Source organism: Dermochelys coriacea, chromosome 27, assembly GCF_009764565.3.
Source record: "Dermochelys coriacea isolate rDerCor1 chromosome 27, rDerCor1.pri.v4, whole genome shotgun sequence".
In the NCBI taxonomy this organism is placed as follows: domain Eukaryota; kingdom Metazoa; phylum Chordata; order Testudines; family Dermochelyidae; genus Dermochelys; species Dermochelys coriacea.
In genome coordinates, this window is record NC_050094.1 from 15,923,265 (window position 1) to 15,947,494 (window position 24,230).

Consider the following 24,230-nt stretch of genomic DNA (forward strand, 5'->3'; position numbering starts at 1 on the left):
TTCTCGTCCATCTGCCTCTCCCCCAGGCCATCAACACAAGACATTGTAGCTGCTGAATTATCATATGGTGAAGTTGGATGTCAATGCACACAAATAAGTCAGTGCTGCCAAGAGCAGAGTCCAGAGTAGCAATTAATGAAGGGATGGCAGTTGTCATGTGGCAAAGAGGGGAACAGCTGCTGACCAATTTCTGTCATGCTAATGACTGGCTTTGTAAAGTCAGGGAATGATACCCTCCTTTGATGTCTAATCAGCTGTAGTGAAGCACAGACACGGGAAGTGAGATATATACCTAAAGCCCCCTACAACTGTGTCCATCTTAGACCAGATCTGCCCAACTTCTACCACTCAGACTTGGCAAAGCACCTGTAGTAATGTGTACAGGATACATGTAGCAAGTATAGCCATGGGATGGGGGACTCCGCTAGCAGACTCTGCGTCTGTAGGCAAAGAGCAATGGAAGCAGAAATATATGCAACAGATTTATAACCATGGTTAGGGTCATTATGAATGGACTAAGAGAATCCCACTCAGAAAAAATAGTGGATCCTGGAATTAAAGGGTGTCTCTGCAGTTTTGAATGTATTTAGTGTTGTTTCCTAAAAAACTAAGATTTCATGAAAAGATACTAAATTTCTGCCTGGTGTCTTTTCTATTTTACTCTAATTTTCTCAGAATGGGTTCTTATCTAAGAGTTCCATAAATGCTTTTTTCTAGCAGAATACTGGGGCTGGAAGGAGATAGGGATTTTTTCTTTTCCTTCAATGCTGATACTTTGCCATTCAATTTCCTAGCCTCTCCTCCTCTCTATCAAATGCAATATTCAACAGGGTCTGGATTTTTCTTTTTAAACTGCTATGCACTATTTGACAAAGGAATGCTGTGGAGACATACAGCCCTAATTTTTCTTGTGGGAAGACAGCAGACACATTTGCAACCGTGACACAACAGTTAAGTCTCATTCACACTAAGTGCAAAACAGAAACACTTTGCACTCCTGTAACACCTTCCATCCCAGGATTTCACTGTCCACACTACAATTGTAGTACATAAGAATGGCCATATTAGGTTAGAGCAATGATCCATCTAACCTACTAGCCTGTCTCCCATTTAGTGAGATCCCTTTGTTGTAACTCTCCACCGTCTGTGTTGGACTTCACTGTCTTGAGTAATTTATACTGCCTGCAAACTTCATCACCTCCCTGTTTACACCCCTTTTCCAGATCATTTATGAATATGTTGAACAGCAGTGGTCTTAGTACAGATCCTTGGAGGACTCTGAAAACTGACTATTTATTCCTATCTTTTAACCAGTTACTGATGCATGAGAGGATCTTGTCAAAGGCTTTCTGAAACTCCAAGTACACTATGTCCACTACACCACCTTTGTCCATATATTTGTTGAACCCCTCAGAGAATTCTAATAGATTGGAGAGGCATGATTTCCCTTTACAGAAGCCATGTTGACTCCTCCCCAACATGTCTGTCATCTATGTGCCTTTCCTTATAATACATAAAGTGTTTAACAGAATCTTTCCCAAGACACAGTTCCCAGGGCCTAGGCTATGATTGAGGTAGGTACACCTGTTATCCTCTGAAACAGATAGGTACATTGACTGTCCCTCAGAACATGATTCACAAGTGCATTAGAGATTTTATCCTTTATCTCCACTTGTAATTATTTTCATATTTCCTCATATTTTGGACATTAAGAGTACAAAGTGTCTCACTATCCTGATCTCTTCTCTGTCACATTAGTTGCCAGCTGTTACTCATTGGACTTGCACTCTGCTTTATGTCTCCCAGTTTCAACCTATTGTTTACTGACTTTGTTTCTGTATTTGGTAAGATTCTACCTTAGCTATGCACATTTCACTGCGGTGAGGTATATGTGCAGGGTGATAGTTCTGTATCAAACTTTTCTGAACTTTTCTTCACAGTCACTCGGACATTGGTGTTTTTGGTGTATTGTATAATTTGTCTGGGATGGTTGTTTGTTCTATTGCTCAGCAGCTTAGTGCTCCTGGGCTGCAAGAGTGATGTTAGCAGTGAATTTTGGTTTTGTTTGGATTTCGTTTTGGGCTCTCTAGTGCTTTAGAGAGGAGAAGTGTTTGCTGCTTCGGTTGAGGTGGCACCAGAAGTGTGGAAATCATCTACCTCTGCTCTGCAGCCCCTTGTTGCTGGAATAAATGTTGTAATAGTTACTTGCAGAGTTATGCATGTAAGGTTTCTGTGACATTTTGTCCCAGCTAGCATATTTGCTAAAGTTGGGTCCCTGTCTTCACTCCATACAATACAAAAGGTTTATATATACTGTCAAGTAGGTTTAGCAGTAGCATTATCACTGGGTTGTGTTTCTCTAGTGATTTCTGTATGCCAGAGAAAGCAGACAGCTTTTTCTTCTAATGCTTTGAACCAACCCAAATGTTGATGAGTTTTTAACATGGCTCAGGTGCCTAATTTAACATACACTCAATATCTGTCTCTAACAAAATTTGTGTTGAGGTTTTTCCAAAAACAATGTGACTTTGTGGGTACTGGTTGCAGGATGACTTGGCAAGCCCTTGATTTGCAGTAGGCAGGCAAAATGGATGGAGACCTCTTGTGTGCAATAGTATGACCAGGTTACCACCAGACAGTCATCATTTTATTCCTGATTGTTTAGTTGGTGCCCTAGGTAGTGGATCTAGTGAAGCAGGTAGGTCACTGATAGGGTGAGGAGGGCCTGGCTCCATGTTTGTTTTCACAGTGGATGGGCTGGTGCAGGGATTTCATTGCCCAAAATATTTTCCCTCAGACTGCCACTTTGTGGCAATTTAGGGTTCAGCCTCAGGTTCTGGATTCAGCCTGGAAAGTTCCTGGAGCAGACGAGCATCTTCCCTTGGTGTGTATTGTAAAGATCTGTGACTAAGCATCCAAAGGGGAAAGGTAGGGACAGAGGCTCATTCCTCAGTTACAAGCCTGAATTTAACAGGGTGACACAATGCTGTGAAAGTGGAGGAGGAAATCTCCTCATGGATACCAGGGGGAGAGGGGAGGTGGAGGGGGAATCTCCTCATTGATGCGGGGGGAGAGGAGGGAATCTCCTCATGGATGGGGGGGCCCATACAGTGTGGGGGGAATCTCCTCATGGATACTGGGGGGGGCAGGGGAATCTCCTTACAGACGGGGGGGCCCACACAGTGAGGGGGGAATCTCCTCATGGATACTGAGGGGGGAGCAGGGGAATCTCCTCATGGATGGGGGGGCCCACACAGTGAGGGGGGAATCTCCTCACGGATACTGAGGGGGGAGCAGGGGAATCTCCTCATGGATGGGGGGGCCCACACAGTGAGGGGGGAATCTCCTCACGGATGGGGGGGCCACACAGTGAGGAGGGAGATATTGTGTCCTGCGCTGTGCAGGAGGTCAGACTAGATGATCAGAATGGTCCCTTCTGACCTTAGTATCTATGAATCTATGAATCCCCTCACGGATAGAGGGGGGGCAGGGGAATCTCCTCACGGATGAGGGGCCCACACAGTGAGGGGGGAATCTCCTCACGGATGGGGGGGGCACACAGTGTGGGGGGAATCGCCTCACAGATGGGGGGGCCCACACAGTGAGGGGGGAATCTCCTCACGGATGGGGGGGGCCCACACAGTGAGGGGGGAATCTCCTCACGGATGGGGGGCCACACAGTGAGGGGGGAATCTCCTCACGGATGGGGGGCCCACACAGTGAGGGGGGAATCTCCTCACGGATGGGGGGGCCCACACAGTGTGGGGGGATCTCCTCACGGATGGGGGGCCACACAGTGAGGGGGGAATCTCCTCACGGATGGGGGGCCCACACAGTGAGGGGGGAGATATTGTGTCCTGCGCTGTGCAGGAGGTCACACTAGATGATCAGAATGGTCCCTTCTGACCTTAGTATCTATGAATCTATGAATCCCCTCACGGATAGAGGGGGGGCAGGGGAATCTCCTCACGGATGGGGGGGGCCACACAGTGAGGGGGGAATCTCCTCACGGATGGGGGGGCCACACAGTGAGGGGAGAATCTCCTCACAGATGGGGGGGCCCACACAGTGAGGGGGGAATCTCCTCACGGATGGGGGGGGCCACACAGTGTGGGGGGAATCGCCTCACAGATGGGGGGGCCCACACAGTGAGGGGGGAATCTCCTCACGGATGGGGGGCCACACAGTGAGGGGGGAATCTCCTCATGGATGGGGGGCCCACACAGTGAGGGGGGAGATATTGTGTCCTGCGCTGTGCAGGAGGTCAGACTAGATGATCAGAATGGTCCCTTCTGACCTTAGTATCTATGAATCTATGAATCCCCTCACGGATAGAGGGGGGGCAGGGGAATCTCCTCACGGATGGGGGGGGCCACACAGTGAGGGGGGAATCTCCTCACGGATGGGGGGGCCCACACAGTGTGGGGGGATCTCCTCACGGATGGGGGGCCACACAGTGAGGGGGGAATCTCCTCACGGATGGGGGGGCCCACACAGTGAAGGGGGCTCTCCTCACGGATGGGGGGCCCACACAGTGAAGGGGGCTCTCCTCACGGATGGGGGGCCACACAGTGAGGGGGGAATCTCCTCACGGATGGGGGGCCACACAGTGAAGGGGGCTCTCCTCACGGATGGGGGGCCACACAGTGAGGGGGGAATCTCCTCACGGATGGGGGGCCCACACAGTGAAGGGGGCTCTCCTCACGGATGGGGGGCCCACACAGTGAAGGGGGCTCTCCTCACGGATATGCACCTGAGGGGGTGATTCTTTTCACTGACACTAGGGCAGCGAATCGCCTCCCCGCAGTGCTGAGGGCGGCACTGTGCCAGGCAGTGCTGCTCTCTCCCCACCCCAGCCCTCCAGGAGAGCGGGAGGAACAGGGCCAACCCGCCCGCCGGCAGCCCTAGATCATAGAGTCGGAGGCTCTGCCTCCTTCCAGGGCCCCAGCCTGAGCCGCTCTAGCCAGCGCCGCCGTCTCTATGGCCAGCGCCTTGCGTGACCCCAGCAGTGAGGTACGTGACGTAGCCCCGGCGCAGCCCGCTCCCGGAAGTGGATTGTGCTTTGGGAGTCGGGGGCCGGGGGCTATGGGGGACCCGGCGGGCGCCGATGAGCTCGCGAAGCTCGAGTACCTGTCGCTGGTGTCTAAGGTCTGCACCGAGCTGGACAATCACCTGGGCATCAACGACAAGGACCTGGGTGAGGGGCCCGGCGGGGAGCGAGTGGCTGGGCTGGACTGGGCGGGGGGCATCCCCTGGGGGGGTTGAGGTGACCCCTGGGAGAGGAAGACGGAGCCGGTTGGGGGGAAGGAGCCAGGGGACCCCCTCCCGGAGGAGGAAGGGGGCGGGTGGGAGGGAGGGAGCCGCTGTGGTGATGCGAGGCTGGACGTTTGCCCTGACACGAGGCTGAAGTTGTATCCTGGTTCCCAGCTCCTTATTCAGAGGCCAACATTATTTTCAAGTGTCAGAGGGTAGCCGTGTTAGTCTGTATCCACAGAAACAACGAGGAGAGTCTGGTGCCACCCTAAAGACTAACAGCTTTATTTGGGCATAAGCTTTCCTGGGTGAAAAACCCGCTTCTTCAGATGCATGGAGTGAAAGTTACAGAGACAGGCATAAATATACCGACCCATGACGAGAAGGGAGTTACCTTACAAGTGGAGAACTAGTGTTGACAAGGCCAGTTCAGTCAGGGTGGATGTGGTCCACTCCCAATAATTGATGAGGAGGTGTCAATACCAAGAGAGGGAAAATTGCTTTTGTAGTGAGCCAGCCACTCCCAGTCCCTATTTAAGCCCAAATTGATGGTGTTAAGTTTGCAAATGAATTGTAACTCTGCCGTTTCTCTTTGAAGTCTGTTTTTGAAGGTTTTTTGGTTGAAGAATGGCTACTTTTAAATCTGTTATTGAATGTCCAGGGAGATTGAAGTGTTCTCCTACTGGCTTTTGTATGTTACCATTCCTGATGTCTGATTTGTGTCCATTTATTCTTTTACATAGAGATTGTCTGGTTTGGCCAACATCCATGGCAGAGGGGCATTGGAGGCACATGATGGCATATATCATTTTAGTAGATGTGCAGGTGAATGAGCCCCTGATGGTGTGGCTGGTGGGGTTGGGTCCCATGATGGTGCAGATATGGGAACAGAGAAGGCAACGGGGTTTGTTTTCAAGAATCTCAGTGTAAGATTTACATTTTTAGAAATTTCATCAGACTAACAGGAGTGACTGTGGCGAAAAAGTAAATGTGTAATTATATAAATGTTTATTATATAATTGAATAAGGAATTGGGAACAAGGAACCAGCTTCAGCCTCATTGCCCTGACACGTCCGTTATTGATTGTTTGTATTGTGGTAGTATCTTTGATACTAAAAAGACAGTCCCTGCCCCCAAAGAGTTGACATTCTGAGTTAGAAAATGAGCTCTCCTTTCATCCTGAGACACAATCCCTCCAGGTCTGGGTTCCTGAAAATGGACTTAAGGTAGTGTAGAGAGAGAAACTTGCACTGCTGCAGACCATGCATTCCATGTTCTCTGGCTAGATGAGGGACTTCACCTTGCCAAGCCAGCCCCTTTCCTCAGAGTGAAATGCACTTGACCTGACTTCAAATTATTTTTGTTTGTTTCACTCTCAATCACTTTTTCTTTGCAGCTGAGTTTGTGATAAATCTCGCTGAGAAAAACACCACATTTGACACATTCAAGACTGCCCTTACAAAGAATGGCGCCGAGTTCACAGTAAGAGAGATTTGAATACAGAGAGAATCTTTTATTTAAAAGAGAATTGCAAGGATTAAGTATTTGTGTTTATTAATGTACAATTATTTTCATTTAATAGTTCATACATGCTGGCTTCCAAACACTTCTGTCTAATTAAGCATTATTTAACTTTGCTTAGTGCTTCAGAGACTGCATCATGCAATTTTGAAGACTCATTTGGGCTCTTTGGTGTTTTATTACTATGCATATGTAGTGCAAGAAAAACAACTTGTCATGAAAACAAACTTTTTATGATGCTCACACACCAGGCTGATAAGTATCTTAGAAACAGGTCAAAATGATTGTCCTAGTTAGAACCAGTGTGGAGAGTCACTTAAATGGAATTTTCATAACATTGTAAAATCAAGTCACTTTTTGTCTTAGTTCTTTATAACTGAACTTTTATGGTGTATGTGTGATTTCTTGTGGCTATGGCCCTATACTTCTACATCTTTAGAAGTTGGGACTGAGCTTTTTGTTCCCTGCTAACAAATCTTCCCTTGTGCTAATGTGCAAAAATATTGCAATCTCTTAAAAAAATCTTCTGTGCTTTATCAAATTTTTCAGGACTCCCTCATTAGTAACTTGTTACGTCTCATACAGACAATGCGGCCTCCAGCAAAGCCATCTACAGGCAAAGGTAAGTACAGTCTCACTGCTCCAACAGCTCAATAGAAAACAGGTCTAACCCTTTCAGCATCTGTTGGACATTGTGGGTATGACAGACGAAATTGCTATTCTTATATCTTATATACTATCATTCCAGTGGAGTTCTCTGTATTACATGAGTCGCTGGTGCAAAGCTTTGGGGCTACTCGAAGAGAGCCTTAGTGCAGAATTCAGAATATTGCATATTTCACTATCTCATTTAATCAGAATTTCCTTTGTGAGGGGAAATGTAGTTATTTTTAATTCAACTTTTAAAAGCTGCAGTAAAATTTACATTCAGAGCTGAAATGAATACTCCGTTTCAGAAATGACAGTAGAAAATTATTCTAGCTATGTGATAAAGGTGCACTTATAATTTTTTTTTTTTTTACCCTTTTTTATTCTAAAAACAGAAGTAGTTGTCAAACCCAAAACAGAAAAGGAAAAGCTGAAGGACCTGTTCCCAGCCCTTTGCAGGCCAGACAATCCCACCATCAGGGTAAGGATGCAATTTCACACATTAACAATCAGTGAATGGAAATATGCTTGTTTTCTGTTTTCTCACTCTTGGTTTGCAGTTGCTACATTAACATAACCATCTATATTGTGCTTCTAATGCACAAAATGTGATGGGGTATGAGAAATAAAAATGCAGAATGGAGTGGGAAGTAAGTAGTTGGTTTGGGATTGCTGAAGGTTAGTTGCAGGGGACTATTGCTAATATACCTCTCTTAGGGCAAACATTGCTTTGCAGAACATCCAACAAGACAAGGACCCTACCCTGACAAATTCACAGTCTAACTCAGACCGCATAATAAGCAGATAATGTTTCAGGTGCAAGACTGCCTGGTGACACTGAGACCACTGTAGGACACTTTGTTTAAGGAGTGGTTTTGAGCACCTGGGATTAAAAGGCCCTTATACACCTACTATAAGGGGTTGCATGATAGAAGGTACAAAGAGCAGGAAAGCTGAAGATGGCAGATAGGAAAGAAGATACAGAAGAGTGCAGAAAGTGAGAGGCATAGAGGAGGAAGAGGTGGGAACTGTGCAGAGGTTTGAAGGTGAGGTGGATGAAATGAATTATTAGCATATACCTTTAATCAGCTTGGAAACTGTAATAAGAATCTACTTATGGAGAAGTTAATTTGTGTTAAAACTTTAGGATTAAAATCTAGGCTACCCAAGATGTCTACTAGTAACATGCATATTAAGGTTTCAGTAACAATTTTAAAAAGTTAGTTTCCAAATTCATACATAGAGGCAGACCTGATAGAGCCATGTGGCAGAGAAGGGTTTGGCTTTGAGACTCCTGGTTTAATGATCCCCATATCTTTGCTTCCTTACATCGCATTTTCTCTGTGATCTTTTCTCCTACTTTCCTTCTTTCTGGTGATTGTCCCATTGCACAGATTAATGCTCTGTGCTGGTGATAGGATTTTAATCAGCCTGCTTACAGAGGTATTCTCTGTGTCTACAGACTATGCTGGATGAAGATGATGTGAAAGTGGCCGTTGATGCTCTTAAAGAACTTGAAGCTTTAATGCCTAGTGCAGGTGGGCAGGAAAAACAAAGGAATAATGACCGCCGGTAAGTTTCCAGCGCATCTCTGGGCCATGGCTAGCCAGTAAATTTTCTGTTTGCATGATCTTCTCTTATATGAAAGTTGAACACAGATTGTTAATGTTTGCCAGGGCAAAAAAGAAGAGGAGGAGTCGCAGTCACAGCAGAGACAGGGACAGGAAACGGAGACACAGATCCCATTCCAGGTCACATTCTAGGACTCGGGATAAGAACAAGGGGAAATCCAGATACCGCTCAAGGAGCAGGAGTCTGAGTCCCAGCAAGGACCGTAAGGATCGAGAGAAATATGCAGAGAAGAGCAATGACAGATGGAGGGACAAGCATGTGGATCGGCCTCCACCTGAAGAGCCTTCAATTGGAGAAATTTACAACGGCAAAGTCACAAGTATAATGCAGTTTGGGTGCTTTGTGCAGCTGGAAGGACTGAGGTACCCATTTGACCGTCACAATGAGCCATTATCATTTCTTGTACCATCATCCTTCCTTTGTATATTATAAACATTGGCTTCAATTTCAGTTATTAATATGACTTTAAAAAAAAAAAAAGGAAAAAAGGTATGATGCCTTATTAGGCTAAGGCAAGTATGCCGGTGATAAACACTGCATTTCACAACCATAGTGAATTTTCTCTTTCAAAAAAGTAAAGCTGACAGTAAAGAATGTTCCTCTTTCCAGGGACAGTTTATAAACACAGTAAAACCTGTGAGCACTAAACATTTTAAGACATTTAAGTGCTTAAATGATATGTGAAGGGCTATTTCCCAGAGTAATATACAGTATCTTATGCTCTTCTCTCCACGTGTGACCCACAGGAAACGCTGGGAAGGCTTGGTTCATATTTCTGAACTTCGCAGAGAGGGACGTGTTGCTAATGTTGCTGATGTTGTGAGCAAAGGTCAAAGAGTAAAGGTCAAAGTGCTATCCTTTACTGGATCCAAAACCAGCCTGAGCATGAAGGTATGGAAGAATTTTATAGATCAAATTATGATGGAGAGAGAGAGTGTTTACAGTTTTAGTATTTCACATATTGCTGTAAACTAACTTGAATCCCTTCAAAATATCATATTTTAATACTTAAAGCTGGTAAGTTTATAGTTCTGTATTTATGCCACCCATTGGTTCTTATGCCTGTTTTCTTCACATGTTCTTTTCAGATGCCTTGCATATAAAGATTCTAAACATTCAACTGTGTTTGTACCACTCATTGAATCAAATAAAGTGGTAACTTTGAAGTCTTTAGTCAGGTGCCCGGCCAGATCCCAAGCTGTCACTTATGCCCATCCTCCATTCACTGCATGAGAAAGAGAGGCATTTTATTTTAAATTACAGGCTACAATGTGCTTCTGACCACAGACTGCTTAATCACTTCTGAGATGTTAATTTAAAAAACAAACAATAGTGAAATGTCTTCACATGCATGGGCTGTGTTTGGGCTTGGCCCCTCTGGGAAACGGAGAGATCCTTGCCTTTACATGCTTGGTAGAGGAAGGAGGTCCAGGTCAGGTATCTAGGGAAAAGATGGGACAGTGATTAATAAATCTGTCAATCATATTTGATATAGGATGTTGATCAAGAGACTGGGGAAGACTTGAACCCAAACCGACGCAGAAACCTGGTTGGAGAGACCAATGAAGAGACCTCTATGAGGAATCCAGACAGACCCAGTCACCTCTCCCTGGTGAATGCCCCTGAAGTGGAGGATGATAGCCTTGAACGGAAGCGTCTCACCCGGATTTCAGACCCAGAGAAATGGGAAATCAAACAGGTGTAAAGCATTACCAACTCATACTGGGGTGTCTGGGGCGATGTCATTCAGTGTGGTTGTAAGGGAGCTTCAAAGACTATCATCCAGCTTCCTATTTTTCTTAATAGTCCACGGTTTCTTGGGTACATCCTCCTCACTGTTATAAGCTCTCTGAAATCTGGGTTTCCCAAGCTCTGACCTCATAAGGCTTTGAGTAGTCTTTAGCTAATAGTGTGACCCAGTTAAGTATAAGAGAGGTGTCCCTCTCTGCCAGTATTCAGAACCCCCCACAGGGATCCATAATGGAATGTGGAGCCTCTCACTCCTATATTCCTGATTCATAAATCTGACCAGTGCTGTTAATAACTGACACATCTTTGTTAGAAGCGTCACTTGTCATTCCAGCATCTTTCACCACTAAAATCCAGGAAAGACAAGGTGTCAGAGATTAAAAAGCTCACTTAAGCATACTAATGCATCTCTGCTGATGCTGGGTTGTTCCGGGCAGCATATCTACTAATGTTGTGTCCAGAGAAGTTTTAAAGTCACAATTGAATTCTTTTGGGAGAAGTCTACAACCCAATACATCACCCTATTGGGATGTATTATCTGATATTAATTGTAAATGTCCCTTTCTTAATTTTATCCTATTTTTCCTATTTATACTCTATTGTACCAAACTAATAGGCACTAGTCCCCTCAGACACTCCCAGTGCCACAATGTCCTGGGAGAACTTACACTTCCTGTCTCTTTGCAAAGTGAACACTCCTTTCATCCCAGAGAGCTGTAGAATCTTAAATGGGCCAGTCTACCCTTGAATGATGTTCACATGTGGGAACTAATCCTCCCCTCTCCATTCCTTTCCCAGATGATTGCTGCTAATGTGCTCTCCAAAGAAGAGTTTCCTGACTTTGATGAGGAGACTGGAATCCTCCCCAAAGTTGATGATGAAGAAGGTAATATTGTCTGGTGGTTTCACTGTGGGTATAATAGATTCCTTGTGTTTCTGTGTATGTGATCTATGCAAAAAGGAGCTTCTGATGCAAGCAAGTGTAAGGAGTTTGAGTTAGCAATAGCTCTAAACACCTGGAGCTGGCAAGTGTGCCGGTTCCCTTTGGTTAATGAAGTGCTGGTGGCCTTTGGCTGGGAGCTCTCTCCTTGTCTGTGACATTTTTACCTTTGTAGAATATATAGTTATACAGTAAACAGGATGCACAGAAAACACTAAGCAATGTAGCTTCCTTTTTCTGCAGCGGAATTTTGTTGAAAAAAGCTGCATGTGTCTCCTTGTTAAACCTGAATTATTTGTGTGTTTTAGATGAGGACCTTGAGATTGAGCTGGTTGAAGAAGAGCCGCCGTTCCTGCGAGGGCATACGAAGCAAAGCATGGATATGAGTCCCATTAAAATAGTAAAGGTAAGAGATTTCAGACTAATGATTGAAAACTTGCATGCTGGTTTTATGTAAATGCTCTGGAATTAGCAATAATGAGTGGAATCTTGGTATCCATAGCTCAGAAAATCAGGAGTGCTGGGCTGGAGATCTTTCTTTTATTGTACATAGTTGGGTTTTAATTTCATTGGTAACAGTGAGATGAGATCATGGAATAGAAATGCAAGGTTAACATGCTGCCTACATTTAACAGAAAAAGAGGTAGAACCAAGTGGTGTTCTGCCCCACTCATCCTCTTGTTTTTGATGAGGTGTGGATAGCCAGGAAACTATTCTTCTCACCTCAGTACCAGTAATCTCATCCTTGATTGGACTATGAAGGGAGTCTGCTATTTTACAGTCAGAGCCACCTGCATCCTGGAAATCTAGCCATCAAAAATATTTCTGCATTTGTGAAATAATAAACTTTTAAAAGCCTTTGAAGTAGCTGTGGGAAAGAGATTGCCTTCAAGCTTGAGGACAGATGGGCTGGGCTGTAATAAAGGTGTATAGAGGAGAGGGGTAGTAAAGGCTCCAGAACTGGATAGTGCTTGTAGCTGTGTGTTGTTTTTGTTCTTCAGAATCCTGATGGCTCCTTGTCCCAGGCCGCAATGATGCAAAGTGCTTTAGCCAAAGAAAGGCGAGAACTCAAACAAGCTCAAAGGGAAGCAGAGATGGACTCTATCCCCATGGGACTTAATACACACTGGGTGGATCCTCTTCCTGACGGTGTGTTCTGTCATGTCTTTATTTAAGTATCTACTGTGCCATTCATAGTGAGAGCTGAACCATTCCAGGAGAGTATCTTGGTGTTTATATATGTGGCCACTTCTCTTAAGTCTTTTTTCATCTTGAGCCTAGCTTATATGTTTAGTCTTCTAGTCAAAGTGTGATGGGAGAGTGGACTGAGTATATTACCAAGTGATGCACAGATGGAACTATGGCAAAAATCGTAGTAGGCCCAAAATCACAATCAATATGCCAGAACAGCTCACTCGAGTTCTAAAGAGGCAGACTGTAGTGTTATCTATAAAATGCCTTTTTACTGTATCTAACCCATTACTACATTTGTGCCATGTGAACTGAAGTGCAATAACTAAATTCTCTCTTTTTTTCTTAGTGGATGGGAGACAAATAGCTGCCAACATGCGGGGTATTGGGATGATGCCCAATGATATCCCAGAGTGGAAGAAACATGCATTCGGTGGCAACAAAGCCTCCTATGGTAAAAAAACCCAACTTTCCATCATTGAGCAGAGGGAGAGTCTCCCAATCTTCAGATTAAAGGAGCAGCTGATTCAGGTAAGTTCCATGCAGGAGCCGCCCTCTCCTTGGAGTGGGAAGGATTAGTATGAATGTTACTGGGTCTATTTATTGACAAGTTAATAGCCACTTGAGAGTTTTAAGAATGAAATTTGTATTTTAAAATCATGATTTTTCTCTATAAATCTTTATAAAATTGCAGGTACTTCTTAAAGCAGTAGGGCCAAAATTGGAGCTAAGATCCCAAATGACACAAGTCTTTATGGCAGGGTGAGTCATCTGAGTGGTTAAAGAGTTTACTGACTTGCTGGTTAGCAAGTCCTAGGCTAGAACACTTTGTCTGAGCCAGCATGAGTGAGGGCACTCGGGGGCTACATCTAGTCTTAGACTGACTGTATTTAAAAAAGAAAAATCCTAACAAGCACTTTCTAACATGTCCTCTCTCAGGCAGTTCATGACAATCAGATCCTGATTGTTATTGGTGAGACAGGCTCTGGGAAAACAACGCAGATCACCCAATACCTGGCTGAGGCAGGTTACACGTCGAGAGGAAAGATTGGATGCACCCAGCCTCGCAGAGTGGCTGCAATGTCTGTTGCCAAGAGAGTGTCTGAGGAGTTTGGTTGCTGTTTGGGACAGGAGGTAAAGTTCAGTGTTGGAGGAGGCAGCTGCATAAACACGATGAAAAGTGGGGAAAAATCAGTAATGGGATAACTAACCTATGCTCTATGGCAAGTTTGAATTGAGGGGCAGAATAACTCAACCTGGGATTATCTTGCCAACAATTTTGTTTCATCAATTCAGTTAGTTTAGTGTAAGGGGTGGAGTCATGATTACTCATTCCAACCCATTGTTCTGCTTCCGTCTCTTGTTTGGTAGGTTGGCTACACGATTCGATTTGAAGACTGCACTAGCCCCGAGACCGTCATCAAGTACATGACGGATGGCATGTTACTGCGGGAGTGCCTGATTGACCCGGACCTGACTCAGTATGCCATCATCATGCTGGATGAGGCTCATGAGAGGACCATTCACACTGATGTGCTCTTTGGGCTTCTGAAAAAGGTAATGTTATGTTTGGGCCCTGGTCTCTCTGCAGGTTATATCGAGAGGGAACGCAGGAGGAAGGCAGGCATGTCTGCCTTTTGAGACCCCCATGTCTTAAAACAGTCAGTTGTGAGAACTGAGCTGTGGTTGAAAGTGACTGTACCTTTACAGGAGTAGTTCATCTGGTCTTAGCTCTGACTGTAAATTAAATGGAGTTTTGGCAACAGATGAAGGTCATTTAATTCAGAACATTTCTGGGGATGAATAAGCAACTCTTTCAGAATAAGGAAACAGTCTCATTTAACCCAGTCTGCCTCTCACAAAAGGTCTCTGTGCTGGGAGTTCCCTTAACTAGGAAAAAACGGAAGTGTATTTTAAATATGGCCTTAGCTTTAAATTGCATGAGATTCTGGGCTTTTGCCTCTCTGAGAAGGACAGTGTATCCTCCTTTGCATTTAGATGATTCTGCGAATCCACCAAAGCCCCTGAGGTGATTGAAGCCTCTTGTTACCTGGAATAAAATGTAACTGAGTGAAGGGGCTTGTTGAAGCCCTTATTTGTTGCCCTTGTCACTATTAACGTGGTATGGGAACGTTCTCTCCTGCTACAGACAGTGCAGAAACGTCAGGATATGAAGCTGATTGTAACTTCGGCAACATTGGATGCTGTGAAATTCTCCCAGTATTTCTATGAAGCTCCAATCTTCACGATTCCTGGCAGAACATACCCTGTGGAAATTCTATACACAAAAGAACCAGAGACTGATTATCTGGATGCCAGTCTGATCACAGTGATGCAGATCCATTTGACGGAGCCACCAGGTAAATGTGATAAAATTTGGCCGTGGCAGGGTCCTGTGTCATGGGGTCATACGGCTTTATAAGGAGCACATCTGACCGGGAGATCTTTTTACATAGAAGAGAAGAGGGGAAGAAGGAAGCAAAGGGAATGGTTAGGCAGAAGTTGTGTGGAGCAGGATTAATTCTGTGGACACGTTCCCTTTTGTAGGTGACATCCTAGTGTTCCTGACAGGTCAGGAGGAGATTGATACAGCTTGCGAGATCCTCTACGAGAGAATGAAATCTCTAGGACCCGACGTGCCAGAGTTAATTATCCTCCCCGTGTATTCAGCTTTACCTAGCGAGATGCAAACCAGGATCTTTGACCCAGCTCCACCAGGCAGCAGGAAGGTAATCCCAGGCAAAGGGCAGCTTCCCCCTCTGATGAAACACTTAATAGTGGGACTTGTTCCACTGTTCATTCCATTCAGAATCTTATTTGTTATGGGTTGGGGAGAAGAGTAATTATAGATTATGCTCTGTAGCTTTGAAACAGCAGCTCTTATGTGGCTTAACTCACAGAACTTTTCTTGGCCAATTCTCCATTCATTTTTTGGCATTTATTCTTCTGTTTTATTTTAACCCAAACACTTTTGCGCAGAATTGCTTTATAAATAACATTGATACAGCAGAAAGATTCTCTAGATGCTACCTTTCAAGGTCATTGTTGTCCTCTGTGGAAATCTGAGTTTCTGAAAGGTCGTATAGAAGCAGAGGATGGCAGTAATTGTCTTGAAGCACATTCTGTGGTGGTTTCTTGTCTCATAAGGGCTATGTTGCAGAGCCAGGCAAAAAAAATACTTTTTACGGATCACATAAAATTATTTGAGCAGAAATTGGTAACCTTTTCCTTGTTTTTATCAACGAGTTCCACTGTGTTTGCATCACATACTGCCCTAAAGCTTAAAACAGGGTGCAAATGTTTAAAATCTGGCCATTTTTGTGGGTGAAAGGAGAACTCTGCTCACACATGGTGACAGGAAAATAATCAGTAATTTTAAATCTTAGCAGTTGTGTCAGCAACAATCTGATTATACTATATTGAATGGTTTGTAAATAATAAATAAATAAATAGAGCAGCACTCGTTTAGCTTAGTTCTGTTTCTGTCTGGTTGGCAAGCAGAGATAGTATCTGAAGAAGACTGTACTCTTGCTTACAGGTTGTCATTGCTACCAACATTGCTGAGACCTCCCTGACTATTGATGGAATCTATTATGTGGTGGATCCTGGGTTTGTGAAGCAGAAAGTGTATAACTCCAAGACTGGAATTGATCAGCTGGTGGTTACACCAATTTCCCAGGTACACAACATATGTTTGATAATGTATGGGTAGTAAATCTGTGGCTTAGAGGAAATTTTATGGAAACAAGGTGGGGAAATAAATACCACTTTCCCACACGCAATGCCTTGCATCACACTCAGACTATGTTTAGCGCATCATATGTCTCCCTGCATTGTGTTAGGAGCCCCGTAATAATGTTAACAGAACTGCAAACAACTAACCCTTCATTCCTCTCTCACTTAGTCTCTTGACTGAACCATTGTTGTGGATAACGCTTACCTGCCTCTGAGATGTTGTGTTCCCTCTTAAATCCTACAGGCGCAGGCAAAGCAACGAGCAGGAAGAGCTGGAAGAACAGGGCCAGGAAAGTGTTATAGACTCTACACGGAGCGTGCTTACCGAGATGAAATGCTAACTACCAATGTGCCTGAAATCCAGAGAACAAACTTGGCCAGCACAGTGCTCTCCCTTAAGGTAGGAATCAGTGTCTCATTATTTTGCTGAAATACAGGCCAATGTGATTGTAATTTCCATCCTTTAACTAAATGCAAATGGATAGGAAGGAACACTGTACCATTGGCAGAGCTATAGCTCACTCTCCAGTTCTTTCTCCCAAGGGGTTATAACTTAGACTCAGATTTAGCTTTACAGATATCAGTCCCACAAAAGCCATTCTTTACACACAACCTGAAAGCCATATTTCATTGCAAGTTCTAGAAATGGAAAGCCCCAGGAGCCTTAGTGGAATCATACGTTTCCATGCCCTGTTATAAAAAAACAAACAAAATCCTTTATAAAATACACATACATCTCTCAGGCTCTCACCTCACAGGCGAGGACTTCTCTTTCTGGGGTAGTGGTAGTTGAGTCTTTTTCAAATATATGTATATGAAGATCTATAGAAGACCGTACCCTCTGAGAACTGCAGTTGCCTAAGTAACTGTCCAAGATGTGAGAGTCATAGATGTTACAGATGTCACGGAACTATTAGGTCACCACACGCATCTCCCTGGTGCTAGTGCAGGATTGTTCACTATTGCACCTTTACTAGAACTTTTTCCTGTTTTGGTTTTTGTCCCAAGGGATGGAATAATGTGCCTACTGGGATTTGTGGTTACACTGGAGATAAGGCATGAACCCTGGGCACAGGAGCTCATCAGTGCTGCTTAGACCTTGGTTTTGGCTTTTGACTCATTTTTTGATGCTCTCGGAGATGTCTTTACTTATGGAGCCTGGTTTCCTGGTGTCTCTTACCCTCAGATTTTCACTCTATTTCAGGCTATGGGGATCAACGACTTGCTGTCCTTTGATTTTATGGATGCTCCCCCGATGGAAACACTAATCACTGCCATGGAACAGCTTTACACCTTGGGAGCCCTGGACGATGAGGGGTTGCTCACTCGACTTGGGCGCAGAGTAGGTTAAATATTGTGCCTCTGAACATTGGTTGTATTGTGTTCTCAGGCTGGCCTGGGTGTAGCTGTCCATAGGGGTAATTGGCACTGTCAGTGCTTTTTCTCTGTGCTCTTGTGCATTGTTAGTCAACCCAAAGCCACACTTCCCCACTAGCAATTGGCCTTTGCAGACAAGTAGTAAATAAAAATGTCTTTTCTGCTTCCCAACGGAGCAGTGCCATTTTCTCTTATAAGTGAGTTCCATTTTACACGTGTCTAAAAATCTCCTGTAAGTGTTGGGCTGCTCTGATCATGTAGATGGCAATGGTCATCTGCTCTGTGCCAAATAAAGCTCCCCTAGGGTGGTGGGCAGTGTCGTGGTAGGGAAACACTCAATGGCATCATCTTCTCTCCCATTAAGGTTTAGTTACCTCCAAGTGAAATGAGTCTGGCCTATTTTCTGATCTTGTGAGACCTCTTAAAGCCTTGCTTCAGCACCACTGAAAATATATGTTGTTGTCCTTTATTCCTGCAGATGGCAGAGTTCCCCTTGGAGCCCATGTTATGTAAGATGTTGATCATGTCTGTACATTTGGGATGCAGTGAAGAAATGTTAACTATAGTCTCTATGCTATCTGTACAGAATGTGTTCTACAGACCAAAGGTAAGGAATTCAGGCGTATGTGCTGTAGTGCCCAGCCCTGGTTGCATGGTGGGAAGGAGGAATCTGGTGGTGGTTATTGAATGCATCTGGTGTAATGATATGTGTGTACACCCCCAGACAAGACCATAATTAAAGGTTTCATTGGATCACATATTGCATAGCTAATTCACCTCTTTGTTACATGCCCCTTAGCTGTGGATATTTGATGCCACTTTGCCCTCGGGGAAGTGAAAGTTGGAGGCTTTGCTTTTTTCTTCTCTTCTCAACAGTAAATGAAACACAACATTAGAACCTGCCATCTCCTGCTTTGGAATTCGGAGCCATTCTTGTAGGGTGGCTGGAGGAACTCTGTTCCCCTCCCAGAGAAACAGAAATGGTTTCAGAATGAAGTTAGACATCATAAGCCCCTCCTGCACCGACCCTCTTCTTGCACCTCTGGTCTGCAGGCTGTGGTGGTGACAAGGCTGCTCCGTATCAGACTCCTTTTGGATCTGTTATTTCTTCATTATAATGTCCTATTTCTGTCTGATTCAATGACCTCAGTGTTTGATTGATATCCCAAGGCTACATCCATGGAATTGAGAAACATGGACCTCTCTGCAGAGTCTATTGATTAGGCCTGGTCTACGCTGAAAAGTTATATCGTCATAGCTACATCAGTCAGGGGTGTGGAAAAACCATACCCCTGACTGACATAGTTATGCCAACAAAACCTCCAGTGAAGACGCAGCTATGTGGAGAGAGAGAGAGAGAGAGTGCTTCTGTGAACGTAGCTAATATCATTCAGGGAGGCGGTTTTCCAAAACATACAGAAAAACTCTGTGTAGGGGGGCTGTGCCGGCATAGCTATGCTGACATGATTGTCATATAGTCTCCATAGTGTAGACATACACTCCGTCATTGAATGTCCGATTTCTAAGCAACAAAAATTTGACTAGTTCTGAGCATGCAACACAGTGCAGCTGACAGCATAAGTGAGCCGTGTGTCCTGTAGTATCATTTCAAGAATAGTTGGAGTGAGGAAAGAGAAGGGTGCCTCAGGAAAGACCCAGTGTTGCAGGTTCTCTGCTATAGCCCTCCCCTCTTATGAGAGAGGAGGAGGAGTCTGTGTTTTCAGGTAGGAGCTGTGCTTGTCTTTTTCAAGTTTAACATTTTATGTCATAATGGTAATGCCTTAATCATAGGCGTCCAGTTCAGGCCTGGTGTGTGCGAGGGACCTCCCATTGATCTGGCAGGGCTGAGTCTGATTTGCAGTGCTTTGTATTTAATCCTTTACAAAAAAGCCAGTACGCTCGGTATGCATCTCAGCCTTGCACTGGTTAAACATGGGGCTGTCCATTTAGTGGCACATAAGAACATGTAGTATTTGGGCATAAAGAAGAACCCGTGCCCCGTTGCCAGGGGTACATGATACTGTCTCTAAAACTCACATGTGATGGAAATGTGTTTTGTGTGTTAGGATAAACAAGCACTTGCTGACCAGAAGAAAGCCAAGTTCCACCAGACAGAAGGGGACCATCTCACCCTGCTGGCTGTCTACAATTCCTGGAAGAATAATAAGTTCTCGAATCCCTGGTGCTATGAGAATTTTATCCAGGCCCGGTCCTTGCGCAGGGCACAGGACATCCGTAAACAAATGCTGGGCATTATGGACAGGTGAGCAAATTCAGCAGAGGGCAGGAACTGGTTCTGCCTTTTTTTTTTTTTTTTTTTTTTAAAGCATTCTCGTCCTTTGGCAGCAGCTGATTGGCACTTGCTGTTTGGGTGTTACGATGTCTGTGCTTTGCACACCAAACACGGGGCCCACTAAATTCTTTCTTTGACTCTCTTCTGGCAGACACAAGCTGGATGTGGTGTCATGTGGGAAGGCCACAGTGCGAGTCCAGAAGGCCATCTGCAGCGGTTTCTTCCGAAATGCAGCAAAGAAGGACCCCCAGGAGGGCTACCGGACTCTCATTGACCAGCAGGTGGTCTATATTCACCCATCCAGTGCCCTCTTCAACAGGCAGCCAGAATGGTAGGAAAACAGGGACGCTTAATTCTAAGTTTAATTCTCAATTCTACAGCTAGAAAGTCCTCAGCATGGGTTATACGTAAAATACAGACCAAAATCTGTGAATGCTCCGATACTTCCGTGATGGGCATGGAACGAGAATAGAGAGCAAAGAGACAGACTGTGGTCTGTTCTCAGCTCCTGAGCAGACATTTACAGGACATATGAGGTGCTACAATCACTGCAAAGCAAGGCTGCCTGGAGTCCTGCCTCCACCTGTCCTATTGTGCCTCTCCTCCAGGTATGGAGTTCAATGCAGCAGCATAAGTCAGCAAGAGGGGGATCCTGACATTAAACCAAGCAGCTCCATGCTGCAGAATGCGGGAGATGCATGAGAGAGGCTTTCTGCTGGGGATGGCTCTTTTTGGGTCTGGCAAGCCTGGAGGTGGTGATGAAGGGGGAAGGAGAGTTTGAGAACTGGACTAAGGGGGACAGGTCTTGAGCACCCCTGACATGAGATGAGGTCTTCAGCCCCAAGGACCTTCTCATTGTTAAGAACTGTTTAATTTCCCCTTCTGCAAGCATTAATATTGCTGCCTTCTCTCTCTACAGGGTGGTCTATCATGAGCTGGTGCTGACCACCAAGGAGTATATGCGCGAAGTGACCACTATTGACCCACGCTGGCTGGTGGAATTTGCACCAGCCTTCTTCAAAGTCTCTGATCCAACCAAACTGAGCAAACAGAAGAAGCAGCAGCGGCTTGAGCCCCTGTACAATCGCTATGAGGAGCCCAATGCCTGGAGGATCTCCCGTGCATTCAGGAGGCGATGAGCCTGGCTCTGGCATGGGTTGCTGTTGGCAAAGTGTTCCTGGCAGCTGAGATTCTGCACTGTTTTAAAATCCCCTTTTCAGGACATGCAGTTGAACCCAAATCCAGTTGCAGCTGAAATCCAGACTAATTCAGGCTTTAATTTATTTCCTATTCACTTTGTAAATATCTTCATTGTGGGCCAAAAGAACTGGACAATATCACTGATTCGTGTCCTCTGCCCTTGGAACTTCTACAGTTAACAGGTCACTTCTCATGTCCAGGCTCACTCAGGTCTGTTGTATCACTTCCTCCTACTTCCATCCCTTTGAAAATCTAAAGGCTTAGAAATCTGGGTACTAATTAACAAATGAGGCAATGATCTAAAATCCAATTGTTTGTCAACTTGATTGTCTCCCATCTGACTGGATCTTCAGATGCTAGAATGGCCTGAGTTTCTAGCCACTCTGAAGAGGGATTGATTTCGGCTGACACTTCTATCACTGCTCTTGGACAATGACCGGTTTTCTTTGGCAGGCTTCACCACTTGTGGTCAACCTCCTTTAACTTTTCCATTTTCTTACTTGCTGTAACTATTTGTCTTTTACTTGAAATCAAAAACTCCTGCAGCTAGCTGTGCAGAGAGATTTAGAGTCTGTGGTTTGGAATAAGGTGGAAGAGATCCCCTGAAACCCAACCCAAGTGTCTGTTATACTTGGACAATGGCACAGGTCAGACTGGTGGTCTTATCTTTCATCAACATCTCCTGTGCACTGAAAACTATAATATCACATGTTAATTAACCACATCCACTCTGCAGCGCAGCTCAGTCTGTGAACTTAAATGGTTACAGATGTCCCAGAGAGAGATTTTCTACACACTGTGTCATGTGTTTTGTTTCCTCTGACAACATTAGGTGACATCACAACTGCCTTTTTTTTTATAGATTATTTTCTTAGGTCGAAAAGTGCATTTCAGCAAAGACCTGCCAGAACAGTTTTTATGAAAATGTAATTCCAGAATGACTTGCCGGTGTGTGTTGTAATATGGAAGCTGTACATAAACTTGCTTTATTTTCTTTTTGTTATGGTAATGCTGGTGCTCAGACCTCCAGAGCTAGAGCGACCCAAACTTTGTAACTTTTCTCAAGTTGGTGTGTTTATGAAGTGACTGGTGAAAAGTGCACAGAAGAGCTGACTGGTTTGATTTATACCTGACTCTGTGAGCTACAAGACAACACAGTGCTTGCTCACTGAAAATTGGCTACATCTGAAATCTGCATCTGTCTGTAAAGAGGGTAGTGAGAGGGATGGCATAGATATTGTTTTTAATATGTTGTACAAATGCCCTAAGTTCCTTAGAAGCCTTCACAAAGAAAATTATTATTAAAATAAACTTCTGAAATAGGAAACTGTTTCAGCATCAAATATGCACTAGGGCTTTGTCTTTTGGTGGTAACAGAATGGCTTCCTTCCTGGTAAAACCTCTTTGTGCTGCTGTACCTGTTACCAGTGAAACTTTGTGTTTGAACCACATTTTTAAAAAGCCGGTGGAAGATGTGGGATATATTAACTGAGGGCTCAGGTCAGACAGCAGTGAGGCTTAAAGGCAAGGTCTCTTCATTCCAAATTCTTTTTTATCTTTCTCCCTGTTTGGAACAGCATTTTCTGTTTCCTTGGCTGACTTGGCAGCTCTGCCCTTCTTTGGTAGGGGAATCAAAAGACTGCGCACACATGCCTTCTAGAACTGAACTATGAAACAGGCATGTTGGTTTACACATAACCCTTTGCAATAGGCTTTATAGACCTGTCCTGCTCAGAACAACTCGGAGCATCAAGTTCTCGGATGTATCCACTGGCAGATGCTAGAAAGCAGTTACCTCAGTCACTGTACCCATGGAATTGGAGCCAGAAGGAAGCACAGTCATTGCAAAAGTTTCTAGTCTAACATTAAGCAACTGTTCATTGATATTTGTAGATTCTGAGGCTAGAAAGGATAACTATAAGCGTCTAGTTTATCCTCAAGTATAACACAGGCCCTAGAATTTCACTCAGTGATTCCTCTAGGAGGTCCATCTGCAGTTAGTCTAAAGAATATTTCAGTAGTGTGCATGTAACTAAACTCTGGGGAAATGAAGGTGACAGAGGGTCTGAGGACTTGTCTATGTTGGAAGGTTATACCAATATACGGTAAAATGTGAATTTAAACCAATATAGTTATACTAATATAAGCCCCAGTCTGTAGGCACTTGGATTATGGTATCAGAGTGGCATTCGCTTATATCCATTTAGGAAGGTGTTTAAACCAAAAAAGACACTTTTCCACTAGCATAAGTGTGTCAACAGAGGGGGTTAAACTGGTATAACTGGTAAAAACTTTCCCATGTAGACAGGCCTGAGAGAACTTTTGACCCAGAGCAGTGTACGTACAGCCATACACACAGCCTCCTCATCCATCCCTCTCCACCACTGGGGATCAGATTCATAGAAATGAACCATCTCCTTACACTTCTGCAGCCCTGGTTATGGTGCTTGGTATAATAGCAGAGATCTTTTCACGAACATGATGTGATGGGGTGTGCTGGCTCTAGCTTCTCATCCCTGGCAGCAGCAGCAGCAGGCTCGCACGTGGGGGGTTGGGGGGAGAGAACAATATGCCCTCAGGCTGGGGTGGCTCTCTGCTTGGATGAAGTGCTTGCACAAAGCCATAAGCTGTAATTAAGCAGGGAAATGGCTGCCAAAGCATCCTTGTTAGCTTTATGGCTGGTGGCAGAA

The 24,230-nt window shown here is 44.6% G+C and overlaps 1 protein-coding gene across 1 annotated transcript; it reads left to right on the forward strand.

Moving 5' to 3' along the window:
- Window positions 1-4,902: 4,902 nt before the first annotated feature.
- Window positions 4,903-22,883, forward strand: DHX8 (DEAH-box helicase 8). Its single transcript, XM_038385570.2, has 23 exons — window positions 4,903-5,197; window positions 6,651-6,736; window positions 7,325-7,397; window positions 7,819-7,904; window positions 8,886-8,995; window positions 9,100-9,417; window positions 9,802-9,946; window positions 10,551-10,754; window positions 11,603-11,690; window positions 12,053-12,150; window positions 12,746-12,893; window positions 13,285-13,466; window positions 13,875-14,069; window positions 14,307-14,492; window positions 15,085-15,295; window positions 15,483-15,664; window positions 16,474-16,614; window positions 16,915-17,070; window positions 17,875-18,012; window positions 18,526-18,654; window positions 20,114-20,310; window positions 20,492-20,671; window positions 21,260-22,883. Exons 1-23 carry the CDS (start codon window positions 4,981-4,983, stop codon window positions 21,477-21,479), a joined length of 3,690 nt encoding a protein of 1,229 aa, XP_038241498.2. The 5' UTR covers window positions 4,903-4,980; the 3' UTR covers window positions 21,480-22,883.
- Window positions 22,884-24,230: the final 1,347 nt, after the last annotated feature.

What these genes read in the sequence shown, in the direction of transcription:
- DHX8 (XM_038385570.2), top strand. Translation starts at nt 4,981, where the DNA reads ATGGCCAGCGCCTTGCGTGACCCCAGCAGTGAGGTACGTGACGTAGCC. An exon ending in GTGCAGCTGGAAGGACTGAG is followed by an intron (nt 9,418 to 9,801) that starts GTACCCATTTGA and finishes TGTGACCCACAG; the next exon opens with GAAACGCTGGGAAGGCTTGG. An exon ending in TCACTCGACTTGGGCGCAGA is followed by an intron (nt 18,013 to 18,525) that starts GTAGGTTAAATA and finishes TTATTCCTGCAG; the next exon opens with ATGGCAGAGTTCCCCTTGGA.